Here is a 19,393-nt window from a genome sequence, read left to right as displayed (position 1 = left end):
ATCGATTGTCTAGTGGTAAATTGTGGTGATTAGTTACTATTTATCACAACTACGTGAAAAAACTAATAAAAAGTTTGGAATTAGATTATTATTTTATTCTTGATAAATGATTTAAAAAATAAAAATTACTAGGCCTACCTAGAATCTCGGCTAAATAGCTTTTTTTAACTATTTTACATGAATTATTTACGGGCTATTTTGTTTTTTTCTTATTTTTAGAAAAACACAATCATATATATATGTATAATAAATGACTAAATACATTCCAACAAAAGAAAATAGAACGAAATTCTATTAAGAAAAAAGATTTAAAAAAAAAAAAAGCAAATATGGTTAAGAATATAATTGTTGTTATTTTTTTCAGTTTCTTGATTTTATTAACGATTTCAACAGTTAATGCGAATCTGTGTCACGAGAAAAGCCCAAGCAAAAGGAATGTTAAATGCATGTGTCAGATGTCTTATCCGAGTCAGGTTTAAAAACGGGAAAATCCCACAAAAAACCTTCAAAGTGACACCAGTTCCCACTTTAAACCTTAAAAGTTTTGCACTTCCACTTAAATACCTCAAAGTAAAAACATTAGCAACATAATACCCCAAAATGACTATATTCGTGGGCTCACAATATTTAACAGAATTTTTGAATCTGTTAACAGAACACTTAACACCATTAACCTCCGTTTGATTAAATCTGTTTTCTTGAGTATTTTTTTAATCAAACGTGACTTTATATAATTAAAAGGAATAATTTAAAATTAAAAAGGAAAAAGAAGAAAATTTTTAAAAATAATAAACTTCATTCATAGATACGGGAAGTTCACGGAACATACATCAAAAGACAGACTTTGTTCCAAAACCCAGAAATTGATAACAAAAACTATGAATCCCAAAACAGAAATTGAAAGACAAAAACATTCAAAGTGGACGTTGAGGGTCATTGTTAGACATATCATACGCCTTGTCGCCAAACACTTGCCAACCTGTGAATGGACTCCAAAATGTTCCAACTCCTCTTGGAATGTTTTCCACCTTTCTTGTCTTTAAAGGCCGTCCACGCTTCTTAGCTTTTGGTTTGTTCGACGAGATTGAAGGATGTGGTGCACTTGAAGTAGGAATTGTAGAACTTGATTGACCGGATTGTAACTGTTGAGAACTTATTGCATCAGAAGTTTGATTGATTATGGTGGCAGTGGTTGGTAATGGTTGAGAGGAAGCAGCTGGATTGGCTCTAGGTTTCCTTGGCTTTGGTTGGCGTAGTGGCTGAACCTGATTCATGCAAATAAAACAGAGAATTTCAAAACCAATTATCAAGCATTTATCAAAATTAGAAAGAAAGAGAAAATACCTCAACTGATGCAAGTTTTCGAGGTCTACCACGTCTGTTTTTTGGTCCCTCCACAACAACTAATTCATTTTTACATCCACTCTTAATATGGCCAGCTTGACCACATCGGCTGCAATGTGGTATCCTCCCATGTCTGGTTGATTTTCCTGCATTTTGGAGTGATTCAAAAGGTTCCTTTTTCCTGTCACGTTTCTTTGGTCGACCTCTTGGCTTGCGAATGTTAGGGATCCCAATAGGAGGTTTCCATGTTTTTGTCCAAAGTTGCTCACCATTGACAGGTTTTATGTTATCCACATATGTGTTCTTTAAGTAAGAGGATTGATAATAATCAGCCACATACTTCTCAGGATCGTCTTGGTTGTCATCTAAAACATATACAGCATGTTTGCATGGTATGCCTATCATTGATAGCAAGACTCAGATTAATACCATCAAAAATCAAACTCAAATTAGAATTCAACAGAAAACATACCTGTAAGATCCCATCGGCGACATGCACATTGTCGTGTTGCCAAGTCAACTGAATAACTAATATTGTACAGATTGAGCTTCAAGGACTGAATCTAAAGTGATCCGTCTTCCTTTGTAGCACTTTGATATGTTAACAACAATGTCGTAGCGTTCCTTGATAATGTCCTTTATCTCTGCAGCTGCTAAGTTGACATTCCTTCTTATTTCTTCTCTAAACAACCCTCCAATCACACCTTGTTTCAACATTGATACTCGACTAGATTTTGCATGATTGTGTTTGTAGTGACATACCTTCACCATCCATTTATTCAATCTGGGCTCAACTGAACAATATAATTTCCAATTGCACTTTTTATTGCAACAAATGGCAGCTATCCTGTTTGCTTCTGACCTGGCCATTTTTATATCATATTGAGTATTCAAGGAGTAACGCAGTAGCTGATCCTTAAACTCCAATCCACTGTTGAATGTCTGAAACAACCAGATATAAGGCTCTGTATTCAAATCTCCATGATACTTCGGTTTTCCCTTTTCGCGTTGTGGATTCTTCCATTGCTCCCACTCCTCATCTGACTCTATTGGAGTATCTGGATACTTTACATCCTCTAAGCCGAACTCTGGATCTGTTTCTTCTTCTTCTCCTTGCTTTTTTTTCTTGCCTCTTCTTCAGCCAATTTACGTGTAGCTTCATCTAACTCTGCAGTTGTCCTTGCACCTTCATCAAACAGTGTCTGAAACCTATCATCATTATCCCCGTTTCCTGCATCTATCACAACATCATCTCCATCATCGACCTCTGCATTACCCTTACCTTCATTCTTATTATTATTTAACATTGGTCATATAACATGTCCTCGATGAAAACAATGTATAAGACCAATGTTTGCTTTTATTTTATACAACCATCTTATTCTGGTATATATTTATTTTGAACATCAATAATAATGTAGTATTACGAATGAAATCATATATTTTAATCAAAACGAATATTCAGAAAAAATAATACAAACTATTAATTGTTGATATGTGATGCTTAATGTGATTCTTTGGATAAAATACCAAAGATTAAATACTGTATAGAATCTATAGATTTTATTACTGTTAGAAGTTTCCAGGAATGCTAATCTAATAGTAAAAATTTATGTTGGAGAAGTGTGGAAATACAATGTTAATTTATATTTTATTTTAGGAAAACCTCCAAACCAAACCAAACCGGAAGAATGAACCGGTGGTAAAGAAACCCTAGGCTTTTTTTAGTGTATCTTCTCTTCTTCTTCTTCATCTAGTTGTGAAGAAAGCCACGCCGCAACGTTCTTCTTTTGTCGGAAACAAGTTCTCAGCAAAACTTCCTCTAGATTTACATGAAAGCCGAACCTTATCTTGGTTTTGCTTCTTATTTGGTAAGATTGGATTTTTCTTCTCACCCCCTTTTGGATTTTGTCCTTCTTAGATCGTGTTAATTGATCTTCATCCAAGTGATCCTTCTTCTATTGAGTTCGATGATGATTTTGACGAATTGGGTTTTTTTTTTGTTTGTGACTGCTAACTTTTTTTTGGGATCCTTCTTCTAGGTGCACTGTGTTGATATTGTGGATTAGTTGAGTATTTCTGCTATTGACTACTGTTATTGAATTGATTGTGTTTTTTTTGGTAACAATTCTTTTGCAAGCTCCTGTATCTTTTTAACTCTAATTAGCTCTTTTTTGAAATATCATTGCCCTTTGAGCTTGGTTTTTGTGGTTATTTCGTGAGCTTATTTTGATGTGTCTTTCTAAGACAAGGCTCATATTCACTTAAAAGTTCTCTACTAATGTACAATCCGCATGTTCACAATTAAATCTAGTTACAAGTTGTTAATCTATAAATGGTATCCTTTGATAATTGTTTCTTCATATTTAGTGTTGGTACCAACCAGTGTCTGGCCAGTGCCTTTTACACATGTTTTAGCTTAGCTTAAGATTGTTCTGTCACTTTGGCTCTTTGTTATGTGTTTCTTTCTTTTTCTTCTGTGTTATTCTTCTTATTGGCATTGTTAGATCATCAAATCATGTGGAAGTGAGGGAAGGGTAGAGATGGATTCCTTTATTTTAGCTTTTGGTGCATTTTGTCAAAAGGTTTGTTCTTTGGTTTAAGATGTAAGACCTGAAACTTATTTAGACTGTGTCCTTGGTTTAAAAGTCTTCTGTTGGTTCAAATCTATGGAAAATCATGTATTTTGAGATGGTTTAGAGTCTTGGAGAATACTAGTTTTTTGCTCTCTTTTCTGGTTGAAAGGTAACAAGTGGTTTAGATTCGGATGAGAAATTCACTGAACATTCTCCATGATCTGTTTGTAGTTCTCTATATTTGAAGTAGCAGTATCTGATGGTTTAAAACTCTCTTTGCATAAATGTGCGATTGAGCTAAAGTAGTAATCTCAAGAGCATGTGGCCGTTAGGTGATTTCAGCCGTAGTATAGTGTGACTTCCGTAGAATAAGCATGCTATATATGAAAAAAATTGCGCAGTGTTTGAACCAATTTATTTAAGATTTTGCTATGTATCCATTATTTTGAAGTCTTTGTTCTGTTAGTATTTCACTTAGCCCATTGATAATAATTGGAACTTATTATTATTGTGCTTATTATCGTTTCTAGATTTGTGTTGTTCTAGAATTTGTATTGATTTGTATTGATTTGTATTCATTTTTATTGTTTTATTCATTGATTCCCTAATAGCTCGTGTAAGAGCATAGGCGATGGTTTCTCTCTGCAAATATCCAAGCAGATATCTGTGTCTTCTTTTGCAAGTTTTTTTTTTTTTTGGTAACAATTCTTTTGCAAGTTCCTGTGTCTTCTTTTACTCTAATTAGCAATATTACTCCATGTGATAGCTTAGTTTCAGAGACTCTCATTTGAATGCTCTTTTTTGAAATATCATCATTGTCATGTTTAATTATCTCTTTCTATACTTGCAGTACCTCAGTTCATTTTCTAATCACAGATTGGTATTTTTTTTTTGTCTTTTCAGGTCCTCATAGGCTTTTTTTAGTGTCTCTGGTTTTCTTCTTCATCTAGTTGTTCTGAAACGCCGCAACCGCTAAGAATTGATCGGCGAGCGCGACGATGGCGAGCAATTCCGAAGCATGCTAGATTTGAATCCTCAGTTAAGGGAAATGATGCAGAATCCAGATTTCCTTCGTCAGTTTAGTTCTCCGGAGATGATGCAGGTTAGTTGGTCCTCTATTGTCTGTATGCATATGAATTTTGAGCATGTGGTCTCTCGAAAGAAACATTTCTGTGTATCTAAGCTATTTTCAAGTAATTCTTAAACCTAATGTTATCTATTGTTTTTTGGTCTTGAGCAAATGATGACTCTACAGCAATCACTTTTATCTCAGAATAGAAACACAGCCAGCCAGTAAGTTTTTGGATACCCTTGTGTGTTTGGATTTGCTTAAACAAAGTTGAGCATTTACATGTCCTCTATGTATCTTAATTGTTTTTTTCGGGTTGTTTAGTGTTTAGACAATATTGTAACTAGTAAATATTGTTTAGTGAACGATATCTATATCAAGAAAAGGATTGAAGTAAGAGTAACGCGTAAGAGGGGTGATCATGGTACTGGAGACAAGCATCAAGATGACAGTGATGATGTTGGCGACAGGCTTCTCTGTTGAAATTTGCTAGCTTTGAATTTAACTTTGCCTTCTCTGTGAAAGCTTTGTTTTTTTTTGTCTTTGATGTGTTTTCAAATGAATCTTGTATACTTTGTCATATTATTGTCATGAATCTTTGTTATTCAATATGTGTTTATCAAAAACTTGTATAGTTTGTCTTCTATATCTTTTTTTTCAAGCAATCAAAACTCAAACACCAAATTTTATTTTCTCAAGGATCGCTTAAGGTTTTCTACCATTGGACATGAATATTTCTAAGAACCCCTAAACAAATCCTTAACTTTATATTTGTCAAAATTTACAATTAAAAAATTCTTAAGGATCCATTGGGGTTGCTCTTAAGAATTATTGCCAGTTATTTATTTTTTTATTTTTTTTGTATTGAGTATGGCATTTCAGTTATAGCCGATCTCGAGTTCCTTTGGAATTATTTGTCCAGATTTGATATATGCCAACGATGAGTTTAATATTATTAACTAATACCACTATATCTGGTTCATGTAAAAAGATAAATTTTAAAAACATTGAAAGTGTTCAAGGTTCTGAAAATTTAAGTCGCCACTACTAAATTCAAAGTAGCATCAATTGCTTCTTGACTTTTATGTATCCTAGTAACAACATGTTTGTTCTTCGTTCTTGGTGATTTACAGATTCCAGAGGAGTAAATTCTTTTTCTTCTTCATCGACAGATATGCGTTTACATCGTTCCTTTGCTGGATTGCTCGTTTGTCTTATTTTTCATATTGGTTCACCTTTAAGTAACACAAATACGTTGCTTTCTTTTGAAACATTGCAGCCACAAAGCAACCGTACGCTTGTGTCTCCCGGGGATGTCTTCGAGCTTGGTTTTTTCAGTCATGGTCGGCATTTGGTACAAGAACATAGCTCAACGCACCTATGTTTGGGTTGCAAACCGAGATAACCCTCTCTTGGATTCCAATGGTAGCTTTGGAATATCTGAAACTAACCTTGTGATCCGGGATCAAGTTAATGCACTCGTCTGGTCAACGGAATTAAGAATCCAGACATCTCCGGTGGTGGCAGCGCTTCTTGATAACGGAAATTTTGTGCTGAGATCATCAAACCATCTAGAAGACTTGTTATGGCAGAGTTTCGATTTCCCAACGGATACTCTCCTCCCTCATATGCAACTCGGGTTGGATCCTAAAAGCATTCTAACATCTTGGAAAAGCCTAGATGATCCGTCAAGTGGAGATTACAAATTCAAATTCGAAACCGAAATTTCCCCTAAGCTTTCTATTTGGGATAAAGGCGGGCGATTATACGATAGCGGTCCATGGAATGGATACAAGTTTAATAAACTACCTCCGTTGTTTAATTTAACACGGACAAGAGTAGGTCCCACTTGTTTGTTCATAGCAACATACGAAACCTCTTTCTCAAGATTAGTAATGGCCTACACAGGATTGTTAATCCAGTATACGTGGAATCAGAGCACAACAGAGTGGGACTGGTCATGGAGTTTATTCAATCACATATGCGATCTCTTCAATCGGTGTGGGTCTAATGCTTACTGTGACGTGAACGTGAACACGAAACAGTTTTGTAACTGTATTGAAGGGTTTGAGCTGAGGAACTCTACCAACATGACAGATGGCTGCACACGGAAGACGCCTCTGAAATGCGGCGCGGATAAGTTTATCCCACTAGTACAAATGAGTTTTCCATACACAGAAAATACGTCGTTCCCTGGGACCAGCGACATTCAAGAATGCCAGGATATTTGTGTTGTCAGATGTAAATGCACTGCATTTTCAATAACACATAACCTACTAAGTGGCAGCTTAGAATGTGTCACTTGGACAGGAGAACTTCTCGATCTCCGGCGTAACTCTAATGAAAGTCAAAAAATCTATATCAAACTCGATGGTTAGTTCTGATGAATCCTCTTAGACTTATATTATCATCAGTTAAAAAATTATCATTTTACGAATCTTTCAGGAAAGAAGAAGAACAACAACAAAGGCAAAATCATAGGTTTAGGGGTTAGCATCCCCACTGTGATTGTCTTATTCTCTGTGGCTGGTTTTTGTTTCTGGAAAAGGAAACAAAATCTAGCAACATCATCAAGAACAACTCTTGGTAAATAACTTTTCTTGTTTTGTTTTTAATATTAGGTTTATAATATATGTTCCAGGAATGATGATTCATGATATATTATTATTATTATACGTTTTGGGATCATTTTAAGGGCCACAGACAATTTCTCTGATTCCAATGAAATTGGACATGGTGGCTTTGGTAAAGTCTATAAGGTAAGAATTATGCTTTGGAACACACTTAAATAAAAAAAAAAAATTGGATTTTCATATTCATGCAATTTGGTTGCAGGGACTGTTACATGACGACGGGGAAGAGATCGCAGTGAAGAAGCTATTGGAGACCTCAACACAAGGCATCTCTGAATTTCAGAACGAAGTTAAGATAATTGCAAGCCTTCAACACATTAACCTTGTTCGCCTCCTTGGTTGGAGTACGTACAATGACGAGAAGGTGCTGATTTACGAGTAGTTGGAAAACGGAAGCCTTGAAGACCATCTATTTGGTTAGTAATATACTAACTTATTAACTTGGCATGTGCATGAGTTGTTTTTAGAGTATGAGTCTCAAGTTCATAATAGATAATCAGACAGATGGATTTTGGGATCATAAGTTGTTTGGCATTAGTGGGAATTTGATACTTTACCCTCCAATCTTTGTAGGTGGAACCCAAAGCTCTACACTTAATTGGCAGACAAGATTTGGGATTATTAATGGCATTGCTTGAGGACTTGAATATATACAAGAGGAATCACGGGTTAAAATTGTACACAGAGACCTTAAGCCAGCCAATATTTTGCTTGATAGAGATATGGTCCCTAAGATTTCAGATTTCGGTTTAGCACGAATCTGCATAAAGAACGAGGATGAAGCTCTTACCACTGCGTCGCCTGGAACTTAGTAAGCCATCATCTCATCTCTGAATAATAAATAGAGTTTTGCTTCAAACCTTATCTACATATATTTTGTATTAGTAAACTCATTAGCATTAAGATGGGAAAAAACCCGAAAAAACCGCCATCTATTTTTTTTTGCCGTTTAATACGTGTAGTATTAAAATTAGAATAAAAATACCTCGTTTAATTTCGGTTGTCTTTTAAAATCTTCGTTTTTAAAAAATTGGTAAAATCGTACCCCCGAGTTAACGACTGTTAACTTTGCTAACGGAAGAACTAACTGTGGTTAAAAACTTAACCCATGGTGTTTAAGTATATATATACATTCTCTATCCGAAAACTTACAAAGATATTGTTGTAGCGAGATGGTTAAATGTGGGAAGACAACTAAACCTGTGTTCGAAACCGATTTGTCCATTTTGACGTTTTTTTTTTTAGTTTTTTTTTTTTAGTTTTTTTTTTTTTAGTTTTTTTTTTCTCCTTCTTCTCTTTTGTCTTCCTCTTCTCCTACTCAATGGCTTCAAGACCAAACCCAAAACCCAGAAACTCAGAGATCAGAGCACTCAATTGAGAAATTATTGAAACAAAATGCAAATCTATTCAACGAAATCTGGAAATAAAACAAAAGCAATTCTCGATCTCTCTCCAGAAATTAGATTTACCCAAAAGTGTCCACAAAATCTCAGATCTGCATTTGCTCCATCAAAAACTTCACAATTGGATCTAATCAAACAACATTCAAAACCCAAAGTCAGACATATATAATCAAATCAAATCAAACAAGTGATTTAAGATTCCTAAACTCTTTAAACCCATAAGTTTCTTTTTACTCTGGTATGATTCCAAATCCCTAAACACTATATTTTTCCATGAACTTCTCAAATTGCAGAGGCGCTAATCAAACAAACAATGGATTAAGATTCAAAAACTGAGGAAAATCGAGGATTGAAAAGGAGATGCTTAGTCTGCAGTCTGCACATATACTTCACAGAGAAGACGAAGACCAAAAAAAAAAAAAAAACATTTTAAAGTGACGGCGGTGAGATTCGAGTGGACAATTCAACACACGTTTAACCACCAGACTAAGATAATATATTTGTATATGTTAGAAAAGATATTGTATATATATATATGTAAACACCATGGGTTAAGGTTTAACCGCAGTTAGGGTTTCCGTTAGCAAAGTTAACAGTCGTTAACTCGGAGGTACGATTTTACCATTTTTTAAAAAACGAAAATTTTAAAAGACAACCGAAATTAAACGAGGTATTTTTATTCCAAATTTAATACTACACGTATTAAACGGCAAAAAAAAAAATAGATGACGGTTTTTTCGGGTTTTTTCCCGCATTAAGATTAATCTTTTATTATACAGTGGCTACATGTCTCCAGAATACGCGGGAGAGGGTAAATACTCGAAGAAATCGGATGTGTACAGCTTCGGAGTAATTGTGCTTGAGATTGTAAGCGGCAAGAAGAACAGGACGTTCTCCCTGTCGGACCCCAACTGTGCTAATCTCCTCAGCCATGTAAGCTTTTAGAAGAAAGTTGATTTTTTGGTATAATTATAAAAATTAATAAGCCTTGGTGTTTTTTCTTCTCTGAATAGGTCTGGATAAACTGGATGAATGGAAGTTGGGAAAAGATTGTCGATGAAATCATATTACATGATTCATCACAGTCTCGGCAAATCCTAAGGTGCATTGAGATTGGTCTCCTATGCGTCCAAAAACTCGTCCAGGATAGACCAAAGATGTCATCCGTGGTAATGATGTTAGGAAACGAAACAAGTCAAATTCCCAAGTCTAAAACACCCGGTTTTTACATTGGAAAGAGTCCGGACGACCCTTCGTCTAGTACTCCTGAACCTTCTTGCTCAGTTAACCAGTGCACGGTTACCAACATCTCACCCCGCTAAATTAGCCCAGCGGTTAGATGAATGGTTACTACAGTATTTTATTTCCTTTGATTAGTATTTTGATTTTGTCTGAGAATAAGTTTCGTTCGACTACTTACTTTTAAGAAAGACTACGTCATTTGTTCTCTTTTGGTGTTTCGTTCACCTGTTTGTTAAAGACAAGTGAAAGAAGAAAGTGACTTAATATCTAAAAATAATTCGTTAGAACCAGAACCATTCGATGACACAAGAGCAAAGAGTGTAAAGATGGCGACTGACAATTTCTCTACTGTTGATTAGATTGAGACAATCATGAATTTTGTAGGTGGATCAAATAGTCTTACTAACACAAGAACAATAAAGCTCGCACATCTTAAACGGAAAAAAATTGTACTTCTGAAGATTAAACTCATTGTTGGCATAGAAAAACAGGACAAATAGTTCAGAAGGAACGCGATAATTCATAATCTGAAGTGCCATACTCAATCAAAAAAAAAACTGGCAATAATTCAATACAAAGATGATTACAAGTACACAAGAAAAGAGTCGAGCTACACCATTTGACCACATGAAGACAGCTTCTCAAAAGTGTTTGGCTCCAAGTAAATTTAGGGTTTAAAAGAGAGCAGATCAGATTGGGCATTGATGATAGGTGTAACACAGAAAAGTCCTCATTCCAGTTTGACACGATCCATGTCGTTTATCACACCGTCCAGCTGCGCAATGGAAAAACATCAAAATAACAGTCAGGACTCTTATCATGCATGTGCACAAGTCTTAGTTTCAGTTTACATACCTTGGCAATCTGTCGCAAGAGGAAATCACCATAACGTTTTGCGGGTTTTGATTCCACAACGTAGATCATGTCCTGCAGTCTCACCAGATTTAAAGTTACTTCTAAAAGCACCAGAGTATCGGTATCAGAAAGATATGGAAAGAACATACATTGTTGATGTAGAAATCAATGTCTGCATTGGAGATGATCCTACCATCGGAATCAACTGAATGGGTCTTGTGCTTGTATGTTAACAATATGGTCCTGCAAATTAAAACCCCATACATGTCAAAGATATATAAAAAAAAAAGTAGATTGCGGAGAGACTTTTGGTAAAAGCCATTTATCTGGCCATGGTTGCTCCCTCACCTTAGAGTGGGCTCATCAACTTCCATGCAGTTTGCGAGCTTAGCAAGAGAAATGGAGGAGTAGACTTTCAGGAATGTCCGCACTCCCGACAAGAGCTGCTGCTGCTTTACCTCATAAAGGAACATCTTCAACTGAAGCCTGTATGCATCCTGAGATAATCCAAGCTGGGAAAGTTAAATACACAAGGAGTCGTCGTAAATTTTGTTTTATAAAGAAACTGGAGTAGTAACCTGATTGTAATTGACAAGAGGTTCCTCGAAACATGGTGGGGAAGGGGTGATAAACTTGGGGCATGCATAAGAGAAGAGCTCATCGTAAATACCAAAGGCCTCATCGTCATACCTCAGCATCCTCATCATCTTTTCACCATACTTGTCTCGCAACTGAGAGCTGACAGAGTCATCAACGAGTTTAGGTTGAGGGCAGAGGGAGAGGCAAAGAGCAAGTAATGCATACATCTGCTCATTCTTCTTGAGTAGTTGCTCGTACTGAGGTGACTTTTGATGGTACTGCTTAGTCTTGAAAATGTAGAGGAGAATCTTGTTGAATTCACGAACAGAATCTAGATAGCGTCGCAACATAAGGTTGGCAAATCCATAGTGATAGATGGTAGCAATATGGCATCCAATGACACTGGTGTAAACACCTTGCTGAGTGATGTCAATGGGCTGCAACCATTTGAGAGCAGTGTGGTAGTCACCGAGGAGGCAGTGAACACGCAAGAGACCGACCATGCTGAAGTAACCGAGGACCTTCAAGACGTTACTTCCACCGCTGTAATCGTAGCCATCAGTGGCAGTGAACTGTTCAAGGCCATGCTTGTCATGCTCAAGAATTTGGATGATACAAGACTTTTCCACAAGTGCTTGCAAGAAGTTGAGCACGCCATAGACATTCCATGCCTGAGGAGGTAAGTAACACAACAATAGAGGTAAGTAAGTAAGTAACACATTTGGTTGATGAATCGAATCGTAGGATCATAGGGACCTTATCATGCTGTCTGAGCAATGCAATCTCCTGCTCTGTTTTGTTCTTGAGCTTTGCTCTGAACTGACAGAAACTTTGGAACTGGTAGACAAACTCATCCACCATATCCCACAACCACTGGTTCGGTAACTGCATATTCACTACGCCGTGCAACACCACCTAGAAGAAGCCACTTACCAATTCAAATTCAAAGAATTCAAATCCACAGAAAGAATCCAAAATCCAAATCAACACACAACAGACCTGAAAGAGGCTGCAATAGTTGTCATAAGAATCAATCCTCTGCTTCAACGTAGGAGATAACCTCGCATACAAATGTCGAAACCACATCTCACGGTACAGAAGACAGAACACATGGTCGTTGTCTACGTATGGAGCTATAGCTTCCACACTTGGCCATGGCGTCTCCTTGAACAGACGTTCCGATATGCTCTGGAACGATGTCTCACACATCTGGTGGATCTCGTACACGTTCTTCTCCCTTATGTGTCTGTACATGTGTACCACGAACGATTTCACCGAATCCGCCACTATATTTGGGTCGTACCCGCTCTCCCCGCCGCTCTCCCTCTCGTTGCTCGCCGCCGGACCTTCCTCGTACTCGTAATTGCTCGCCATCGTAGCGCTCGCCGATCAATTCTTAGTGTTGCGGCGGTTCAGAACAACTAGATGAAGAAGAAGACCAGAGTCCAGAGACACTAAAAAAAGCCTAGGGTTTCTTTACCACCAGACCATTACCACCGGTTCATTCTTCCGGTTTGGTTTGGTTTGGAAGTTTTCCCAAAATAAAATATAAATAAACATTATATCTCCACACTTCTCCAAAATTAATTTTTACTATTAGATTAGCATTCCTGGAAACTTTTAACAGTAATAAAATCTATACAGTATTTAATCTTTGGTATTTAATCCAAAGAATCACACTAAACAGCACATATCAACAATTAATAGTTTGTATTATTTTTGGTGAATGTTTATTTTGATTCAAATATATGATTTCATTCGTAATACTACGTAATTAATCATGTTTAAAATAAATACATAAGCGGAATACATAAAAAAAAAATTGATGACAAAAAAATAAATATGTAAATAAATAAATACATAAGCGGAATAAGATGGCTGTATATCCCAAATAAAGAGATTTTTAAAGAGAATGCCCCTTTTTAAGTTTTACTTTTGCTCTATGCCATTTAAAAAACATCTTTTACACAACAACATTTTTCTTAATCGAAATGACAGAATTACCCTTCCTATCTTACACCCAAACTAATGACATGACAACACTCATTCGACTCACACGCCAAGTCGCCAACTCAAACAAAAACTGAAATTCTAATTAAAGTAAAAAACAATTTATTTCTTTTGTAATTAAAAAAATTAAAATAAACACAAATCTGTTTTTAAGAGAAACTCAAACGATGTCGAGTAGAGTTCTTCTTCTCCGTCGGCTTGAAAGAGTGAAAGAGACAAATCGACGTTGGAAAGAAACCGTAAGTTGATCTGTATATTCATCAAGTTTAACCAACCACCCATTGAATATGATTTTAGTGTTTTGTAACCCATTTTATTGTCCATTTTGTTTTTTATTTAGTCCATCAGATTGTCCACCGTTTGCAGGTTTTTAAAATGAATGTTGGCAGTCAGAGAGAACATAACAGCGGCCCTATAATCCCGCAGGTTCGTCAATTTTTGGTCCATTTTTTACGTTCACCTGATTGTCAATTTTGTCCACCATTTGCAGCTGTCAAAATACCATGTTGACGATGACACCAACGGAGAACAAGACGACGAACCTGTAATCCCTCTGGTTCGTGTTCGTAAATGCCTATTTTATCTATGAATTTTTCACTTGTCCTAAATCTCAATAGCTTTAGTTTAAGGGTCGAATTATTTTTGGTCCATCATTTTCTCTGATTTTGTCCACCTGATTGACTTTATTCGTCTACCATTTTTAAGGTCTATGGCAAGCCTCACACTACTATCCCAGAATTGCTTCTCTTCTAGGATGTACCGGCGATTGGGACCCTTTTGCTCTCAAGTTTATATAACTATAGAGGTTTATCTTGATTGTATGACATAAGAGATTGTAGACAACTTTATGATTAAATATGCCATTGATGTCAATGAAACTTTTTTGTCAATATATATGTTAAACTTTTTTGTCTGATGGCTTTTGAGTCTGATTCTTTTGGTGACTTTAACTCCGGTCATATGTAACCGTTGATCTCTTAATACAAAATCAGTTGAAAAAAAAATGTAAAACTTTTTGGTCAATATACGTCGACAATTAATGCATGGTACTATCTACTTTTAGGCATTTACTACAGCCTTATTCCAACAAAAACATGTCAGGGACGTCACTTCATCATTTTTTACGCTAACAATTTCGGAGGGCATTAGTGACTTTTACACATGCCACAAAAACCAAATATGACTACTTTAGGATATGAGTTTTTCGAAATGGCATTTTAAAAAACTAAAAGTGGTTTTCATGGCACTATTGACAAAATTCCCATAAATAAACGTAAGATCATTATTTTGTATAATTTTAGTTTTATCGAGGTTATGTTATAAGACCAATATTTTTAAACCCGACTCGGATAAGACATATGCAACATGCATTTAGCCAGCACGTGTTAAATTCCAACAATAATTATGACACATGCACGTAGCCGGCATATTTTTTTGTTTGTTCGGAATACAATGTCCGATAATGTATGCTTCCTTCCAGCAAGCAATCTCACATATTTTTGCACCATTAGGTTTATTACAAGAATGTGGTGCAATCGTTTTGCTTGGACCTTTTTGGAAACACGGATCCGCATTAGCTGTTGACAATATCAACAAAATCAATAAGCTGAAAAAAACAACAACAATTATATTTTTAACCATGTTTGCTTTTTGTTATCTCTCTTTTTTTAAAAAAAAAATTTGTTCTCTTTTCTTTTATTGGAATACTTGTATTTAGTCATTTATTATACATATATATATATATATATATATATGATTTTGGTTTTCTAAAAATAGAAAAAAAAAAAAAATAGTCCGTAAATAATTCATGTAAAATAGTTAGAAATCAAAATATTTTTTTAAAAAGAAATTCAATACACCATATATTTCCCATCTAATTTGCCATCTTTAGCTCATTTTATTATACATTAGCCGAGAATTTAGCTAGACCTAGTAATTTTGACTTTTAAAATCATTTATCAAGAATAAAATAATAATCTAAGTTCCAAACTTTTATTATTTTTTTGACACGTAGTTGTGATAACTAGTAATCACCACAATTTTAGCCCTAGACGATCGATTACCACCGGTTCTATCATCCGGTTTGTTTATAAAATTCTTTAAGTTCTTAATAAAACTTTTTATGGTTCGGGGAAAGAAAAAAACCTACACATAAAATAAAGTTTCATCGTCATTTTCATCTTCTTCTTCGTCTCTCTCTCTTTCATACTTACAGGTAAAGCTTCGTTAATTCTTCCTCTTTATGTCAATTTTCTTCTTCTTCTCTCTCTCTCTCTCCCTCTCTCTCTCTCTCATACTTGCAGGTAAAGCTTCGTTAATTCTTCCTCTTTATGTCAAATTAACAGTAATAAAATCATTAAAATCTATACAGTATTTAATCTTTGGTATTTTATCCAAAGAATCACACTATATACATCACATATCAACAATTAATAGTTTGTATTATTTTTTGTGAATGTTCATTTTGATTCAAATATATGATTTCATTCGTAATACTATATAATTAATGATGTTCAAAATAAATATATAAGCGGAATAAGATAGCTGTATAAAATAAAAGCAAACATTGGTCTTATTATCTTATATATTGTTTTTATCGAGGACATGTTATATGACCAATGTTTTTAAACCCGATATGGATAAAACATACACACATACATTTAGCCAGCACGTTTTAAATTCCAACAATGCATATGACACATGCACGTAGCCTGCATGTTTTTTGTTTGCTCGGAATACATTGTCCAGTAAGATATGATTCCTTTTGGCAAGCAGTCGTCTCACATATTTGGGTACCATTAGGTTTATTACAAGAATGTGGTGTAGTCTTGCTTGGACCTTTGTTGTGACACAGATTTGCATTAGCTGTTGAAATCGTCTATAAAATAAATAAACTGAAAAAAACAACGACAATTATATTCTTAACCATGTTTGCTTTTTGTTTTCTTCTAAAAAAATTCCGTTCTCTTTCCTCTGATTGGAATGCTTGTAAACTGAAAAAAAAAATCGGTTTTCTAAAAATAAGGAGAAAAACGAGATAGAACCGTAAAGTAGTTAGAAATGAAAAAAATAAAATATTCAAAAGATCATATATTTTTCCATATAATTGGTTATCTTTATCTCATTTTATTATACAGTAGCAGAGAATCTTGCTAGGCCTGGTAATTTTTATTTTTTAAATCATTTATTTTCTTGAATAAAATAATGATTTAAGTTTCAAATTTTTTATTAAACTTTAGTTTTTTCACGTAGTTATGATAAATAGTAATCACCACGATTTACCACTAGACGATCGATTACCATCGGTTCTATCATCCGGTTTGGTTTGATTTGGTTTGGTTTATTTAAATCTCAGTTTAATATTTTTCTGTTGTTTATTTATTATACCGGATTAGACCAAAACTGAATCTCTCTCAACTCTCAAATCTCAAATCTCAAATCTCAAATGTCTCAGCTTCTTCACGTTCACCGTCTCTCTCTCCCACAATCGTCTCTTCGTTTCAGATTCCCGCCTTTACATCGGCGCCGTGCAGCTTCGTCGCCGTCTAACTCAACTGAATCCACCGTGTTTCGTTCTCTCACAGTCTCCAGATCTCAAATAACTTGCAGATTCAGCCAATCAGGTGAGACTTTTTTTTTTTTAACTCTAATCGTTTTTCTTTTTTCGAGTTAATGATACATTCCCAGTGATTCTATTGGATTCTTAGCAACATCTTCTTCAGTATCTTAATGTTCAATGGAATCATCATATACACTGATTATTGTAAATTTTCCAGATATTACGCCACAATTTGAATTGGATAAAGCACAAGACAATCGAAAACCACAAAAGCGAGCGAATGGCATATTTTGGATCATACTTATCAATCTTGGCATATATGTTGCTGATCACTTCTTTCAGGTATTGACTATGTGGCTTGTATTTAGATATCCTTCATCTACACGGTGTAGACTACTATTGTGACCTGGTTATCAGAAACATGATGTTTCATGTTGCTATGTTTTACATTGTATCATACGTTTATGTTATTTATTCGATATAGGTTCGCGGGATCAAATCTTTGTATTTGTATCACAATTTTCCGGCATGGTACCAATTTGTGACTGCTACATTCTGTCATGCTAACTGGTGAGAGAGCTCTATGCTTTCTTTTTACTTTAGTTTTTTTTTTTCTCTGGCGGATGTTGATGTTTCTCGTGATTCTTAGTTTTTGTTTTTATATGTGTATGATTCTAGGAACCATCTCTCCAGCAATCTTTTTTTCTTGTACATCTTTGGTGAGAATTCAAGATTTTCTCATAGTTGGATTCTAGCTAGTTTATTGATCCGGAGCTAATGGACATTTGGGAATCAGGAAAGCTTGTTGAAGAAGAAGAAGGAAACTTTGGTTTGTGGCTCTCCTACTTGTTCACTGGTGTTGGAGCTAACCTGGTTTCTTGGTTAGTTTTACCGAGAAATGCTGTTTCTGTTGGAGCCTCAGGAGCTGTTTTTGGGTTATTTGCAATCAGTGTCCTCGTCAAGGCACTAACTTTTTCTTTCTCTCCTTGTTTAAGGTCCTTGTAAATCAACCTCCTCATTAATATCTTGCTAATTTCAGCTTCTTTCTAACTGATTTTGTAGATGTCTTGGGATTGGAGGAAAATCCTTGAAGTTCTTATATTGGGTCAGTTCGTTGTTGAGAGGGTAAGATTTTCTCAAAATTTACTCACAACATCGGTTTGGTTATAACCGTATTCCTGCTTACAGTCCCATATTCTTATGAGTATTGTGTTTATTATACTCTATATGGAGAGAATATGTCTGATGATATATATAACAAGTGGTGATACGATAGAAGCTCTTAGAATTCAGGGACCATAATTGTTTAGTTTATTGATCTTCATAGGTAATGGAAGCAGCTCAGGCGTCGGCTGGATTATCAGGAACTATATATGGTGGCTACTCTTTACAAACTGTTAATCACATTGCGCATCTCTCTGGTGCTCTTGTTGGTGTTGTTTTAGTTTGGCTTCTCAGCAAATTTCCTTCGGAATCTGTGGATCAAGAAGTTAAAAAGTCCCCGCAAAAGTGAGGAGACAATCGGGATAACCTTTTCTTGTAAGGAACATACTAGCTGTCCAGTGAACGCAAGGCAGATGAAACGATTGATAGATTGACAGAATATCCTTGTAAAAATCTGAAGAACGGGCTCTAATCCGAGTTTCTTGGAGTACTAGTTCTTTTGCAGCAGAATTTTACGCTAGTTAAGAAGGGTTTTCTCCAAATTTGTGAGTATGCAGTTATTGAACACAGCAACTGTACAAATATCATTTTTATATAAGACCATTCTGTCGTAATGTACTGTCTGGCCTCGGTTCAGCCAAAGCCAGTTTCAAGAAGATAGTATATATTTTTCCGCATAACTTGAAAGTTTGGTACACTTTTGCAATTTTCTCATCAGTCATGACCACATTTGTTTCCTTAGTCATCGCACACAGGTCGTTGCTGCGATAGTCAGACGCCTTGTGATCATAGCTACACCACCTTGTTGGACGCAATTTTGGCTTTCGTCTTTTTCTTATACTCAGCAACATTCGCATTATAAACATGGATTTATCGCATTTCAGTGACTCATTTTGAGGATTGAAAATCAAGTTAAGCTAAAGTCAGAGGCTTCTACTTGTGGTCGAGATACCATTTGA

The 19,393-nt window shown here is 35.4% G+C and overlaps 4 protein-coding genes, 1 long non-coding RNA gene and 1 pseudogene across 7 annotated transcripts; 4 read left to right on the top strand and 2 right to left on the bottom strand.

The window, feature by feature from the left end:
* Positions 1–776: 776 nt before the first annotated feature.
* On the bottom strand, positions 777–2,632 carry LOC110227137. The gene is made up of 5 exons (XM_021020473.1): positions 2,627–2,632; positions 2,475–2,546; positions 1,817–1,907; positions 1,345–1,742; positions 777–1,265 (listed from the first exon to the last, which is right to left on the bottom strand). The coding sequence occupies exons 1-5, from the start codon at positions 2,630–2,632 to the stop codon at positions 915–917; spliced, it is 918 nt and encodes a 305-aa protein (XP_020876132.1). The 3' UTR covers positions 777–914.
* Positions 2,633–3,080: 448 nt separating this feature from the next.
* Positions 3,081–5,633, top strand: LOC9310346. 3 transcript variants are annotated; one of them, XR_002331292.1, is made up of 4 exons: positions 3,081–3,215; positions 4,824–5,022; positions 5,158–5,213; positions 5,351–5,633. It is a non-coding gene; the product is annotated as an uncharacterized LOC9310346 (long non-coding RNA). The 3 variants fall into 3 exon arrangements; XR_002331293.1 differs by having other exon boundaries at positions 5,176–5,633; XR_002331291.1 differs by having other exon boundaries at positions 5,158–5,633.
* Positions 5,634–5,840: 207 nt separating this feature from the next.
* Positions 5,841–7,536, top strand: LOC110224152 (annotated as a pseudogene).
* Positions 7,537–7,671: 135 nt separating this feature from the next.
* LOC9308249 (G-type lectin S-receptor-like serine/threonine-protein kinase SRK) lies at positions 7,672–10,446 on the top strand. Its single transcript, XM_002874232.2, has 5 exons — positions 7,672–7,748; positions 7,825–8,038; positions 8,196–8,433; positions 9,805–9,958; positions 10,039–10,446. Exons 3-5 carry the CDS (start codon positions 8,345–8,347, stop codon positions 10,345–10,347), a joined length of 552 nt encoding a protein of 183 aa, XP_002874278.2. The 5' UTR covers positions 7,672–7,748; positions 7,825–8,038; positions 8,196–8,344; the 3' UTR covers positions 10,348–10,446.
* A 253-nt stretch (positions 10,447–10,699) lies between these two features.
* Positions 10,700–13,143, bottom strand: LOC9310345 (eukaryotic translation initiation factor 3 subunit L). The gene is made up of 7 exons (XM_021022190.1): positions 12,701–13,143; positions 12,458–12,616; positions 11,701–12,372; positions 11,471–11,619; positions 11,272–11,365; positions 11,123–11,194; positions 10,700–11,042 (listed from the first exon to the last, which is right to left on the bottom strand). The coding sequence occupies exons 1-7, from the start codon at positions 13,073–13,075 to the stop codon at positions 10,998–11,000; spliced, it is 1,566 nt and encodes a 521-aa protein (XP_020877849.1). The 5' UTR covers positions 13,076–13,143; the 3' UTR covers positions 10,700–10,997.
* A 3,980-nt stretch (positions 13,144–17,123) lies between these two features.
* On the top strand, positions 17,124–19,114 carry LOC9310344 (rhomboid-like protein 11, chloroplastic). The gene is made up of 7 exons (XM_021022212.1): positions 17,124–17,334; positions 17,488–17,612; positions 17,755–17,840; positions 17,949–17,989; positions 18,067–18,233; positions 18,333–18,395; positions 18,598–19,114. The coding sequence occupies exons 1-7, from the start codon at positions 17,157–17,159 to the stop codon at positions 18,781–18,783; spliced, it is 846 nt and encodes a 281-aa protein (XP_020877871.1). The 5' UTR covers positions 17,124–17,156; the 3' UTR covers positions 18,784–19,114.
* Positions 19,115–19,393: the final 279 nt, after the last annotated feature.

Source organism: Arabidopsis lyrata (assembly GCF_000004255.2).
Source record: "Arabidopsis lyrata subsp. lyrata unplaced genomic scaffold ARALYscaffold_6, whole genome shotgun sequence".
NCBI classification, from domain to species: Eukaryota; Viridiplantae; Streptophyta; class Magnoliopsida; order Brassicales; family Brassicaceae; genus Arabidopsis; species Arabidopsis lyrata.
The sequence above is the reverse complement of the archived record's forward strand: the minus strand, read 5'-3'. Positions and strand labels throughout refer to the sequence as shown.

Coding starts and splice junctions, on each gene's coding strand:
- LOC110227137 (XM_021020473.1), bottom strand. Junction 1,908..2,474: donor GTAAATTGGCTGAAGAAGAG/GCAAGAAAAAAA, acceptor GGATCACTTTAG/ATTCAGTCCTTGAAGCTCAA. Junction 1,266..1,344: donor GAAAACTTGCATCAGTTGAG/GTATTTTCTCTT, acceptor TGCATGAATCAG/GTTCAGCCACTACGCCAACC.
- LOC9308249 (XM_002874232.2), top strand. CDS start 8,345: ATGGTCCCTAAGATTTCAGATTTCGGTTTAGCACGAATCTGCATAAAG. Junction 8,434..9,804: donor ACTGCGTCGCCTGGAACTTA/GTAAGCCATCAT, acceptor TTTATTATACAG/TGGCTACATGTCTCCAGAAT. Junction 9,959..10,038: donor GTGCTAATCTCCTCAGCCAT/GTAAGCTTTTAG, acceptor TTCTCTGAATAG/GTCTGGATAAACTGGATGAA.
- LOC9310345 (XM_021022190.1), bottom strand. CDS start 13,075: ATGGCGAGCAATTACGAGTACGAGGAAGGTCCGGCGGCGAGCAACGAG. Junction 12,617..12,700: donor ACTATTGCAGCCTCTTTCAG/GTCTGTTGTGTG, acceptor GGCTTCTTCTAG/GTGGTGTTGCACGGCGTAGT. Junction 12,373..12,457: donor TGCTCAGACAGCATGATAAG/GTCCCTATGATC, acceptor TTACCTCCTCAG/GCATGGAATGTCTATGGCGT.
- LOC9310344 (XM_021022212.1), top strand. CDS start 17,157: ATGTCTCAGCTTCTTCACGTTCACCGTCTCTCTCTCCCACAATCGTCT. Junction 17,990..18,066: donor TTTTTTCTTGTACATCTTTG/GTGAGAATTCAA, acceptor TTTGGGAATCAG/GAAAGCTTGTTGAAGAAGAA. Junction 18,396..18,597: donor GTCAGTTCGTTGTTGAGAGG/GTAAGATTTTCT, acceptor TGATCTTCATAG/GTAATGGAAGCAGCTCAGGC.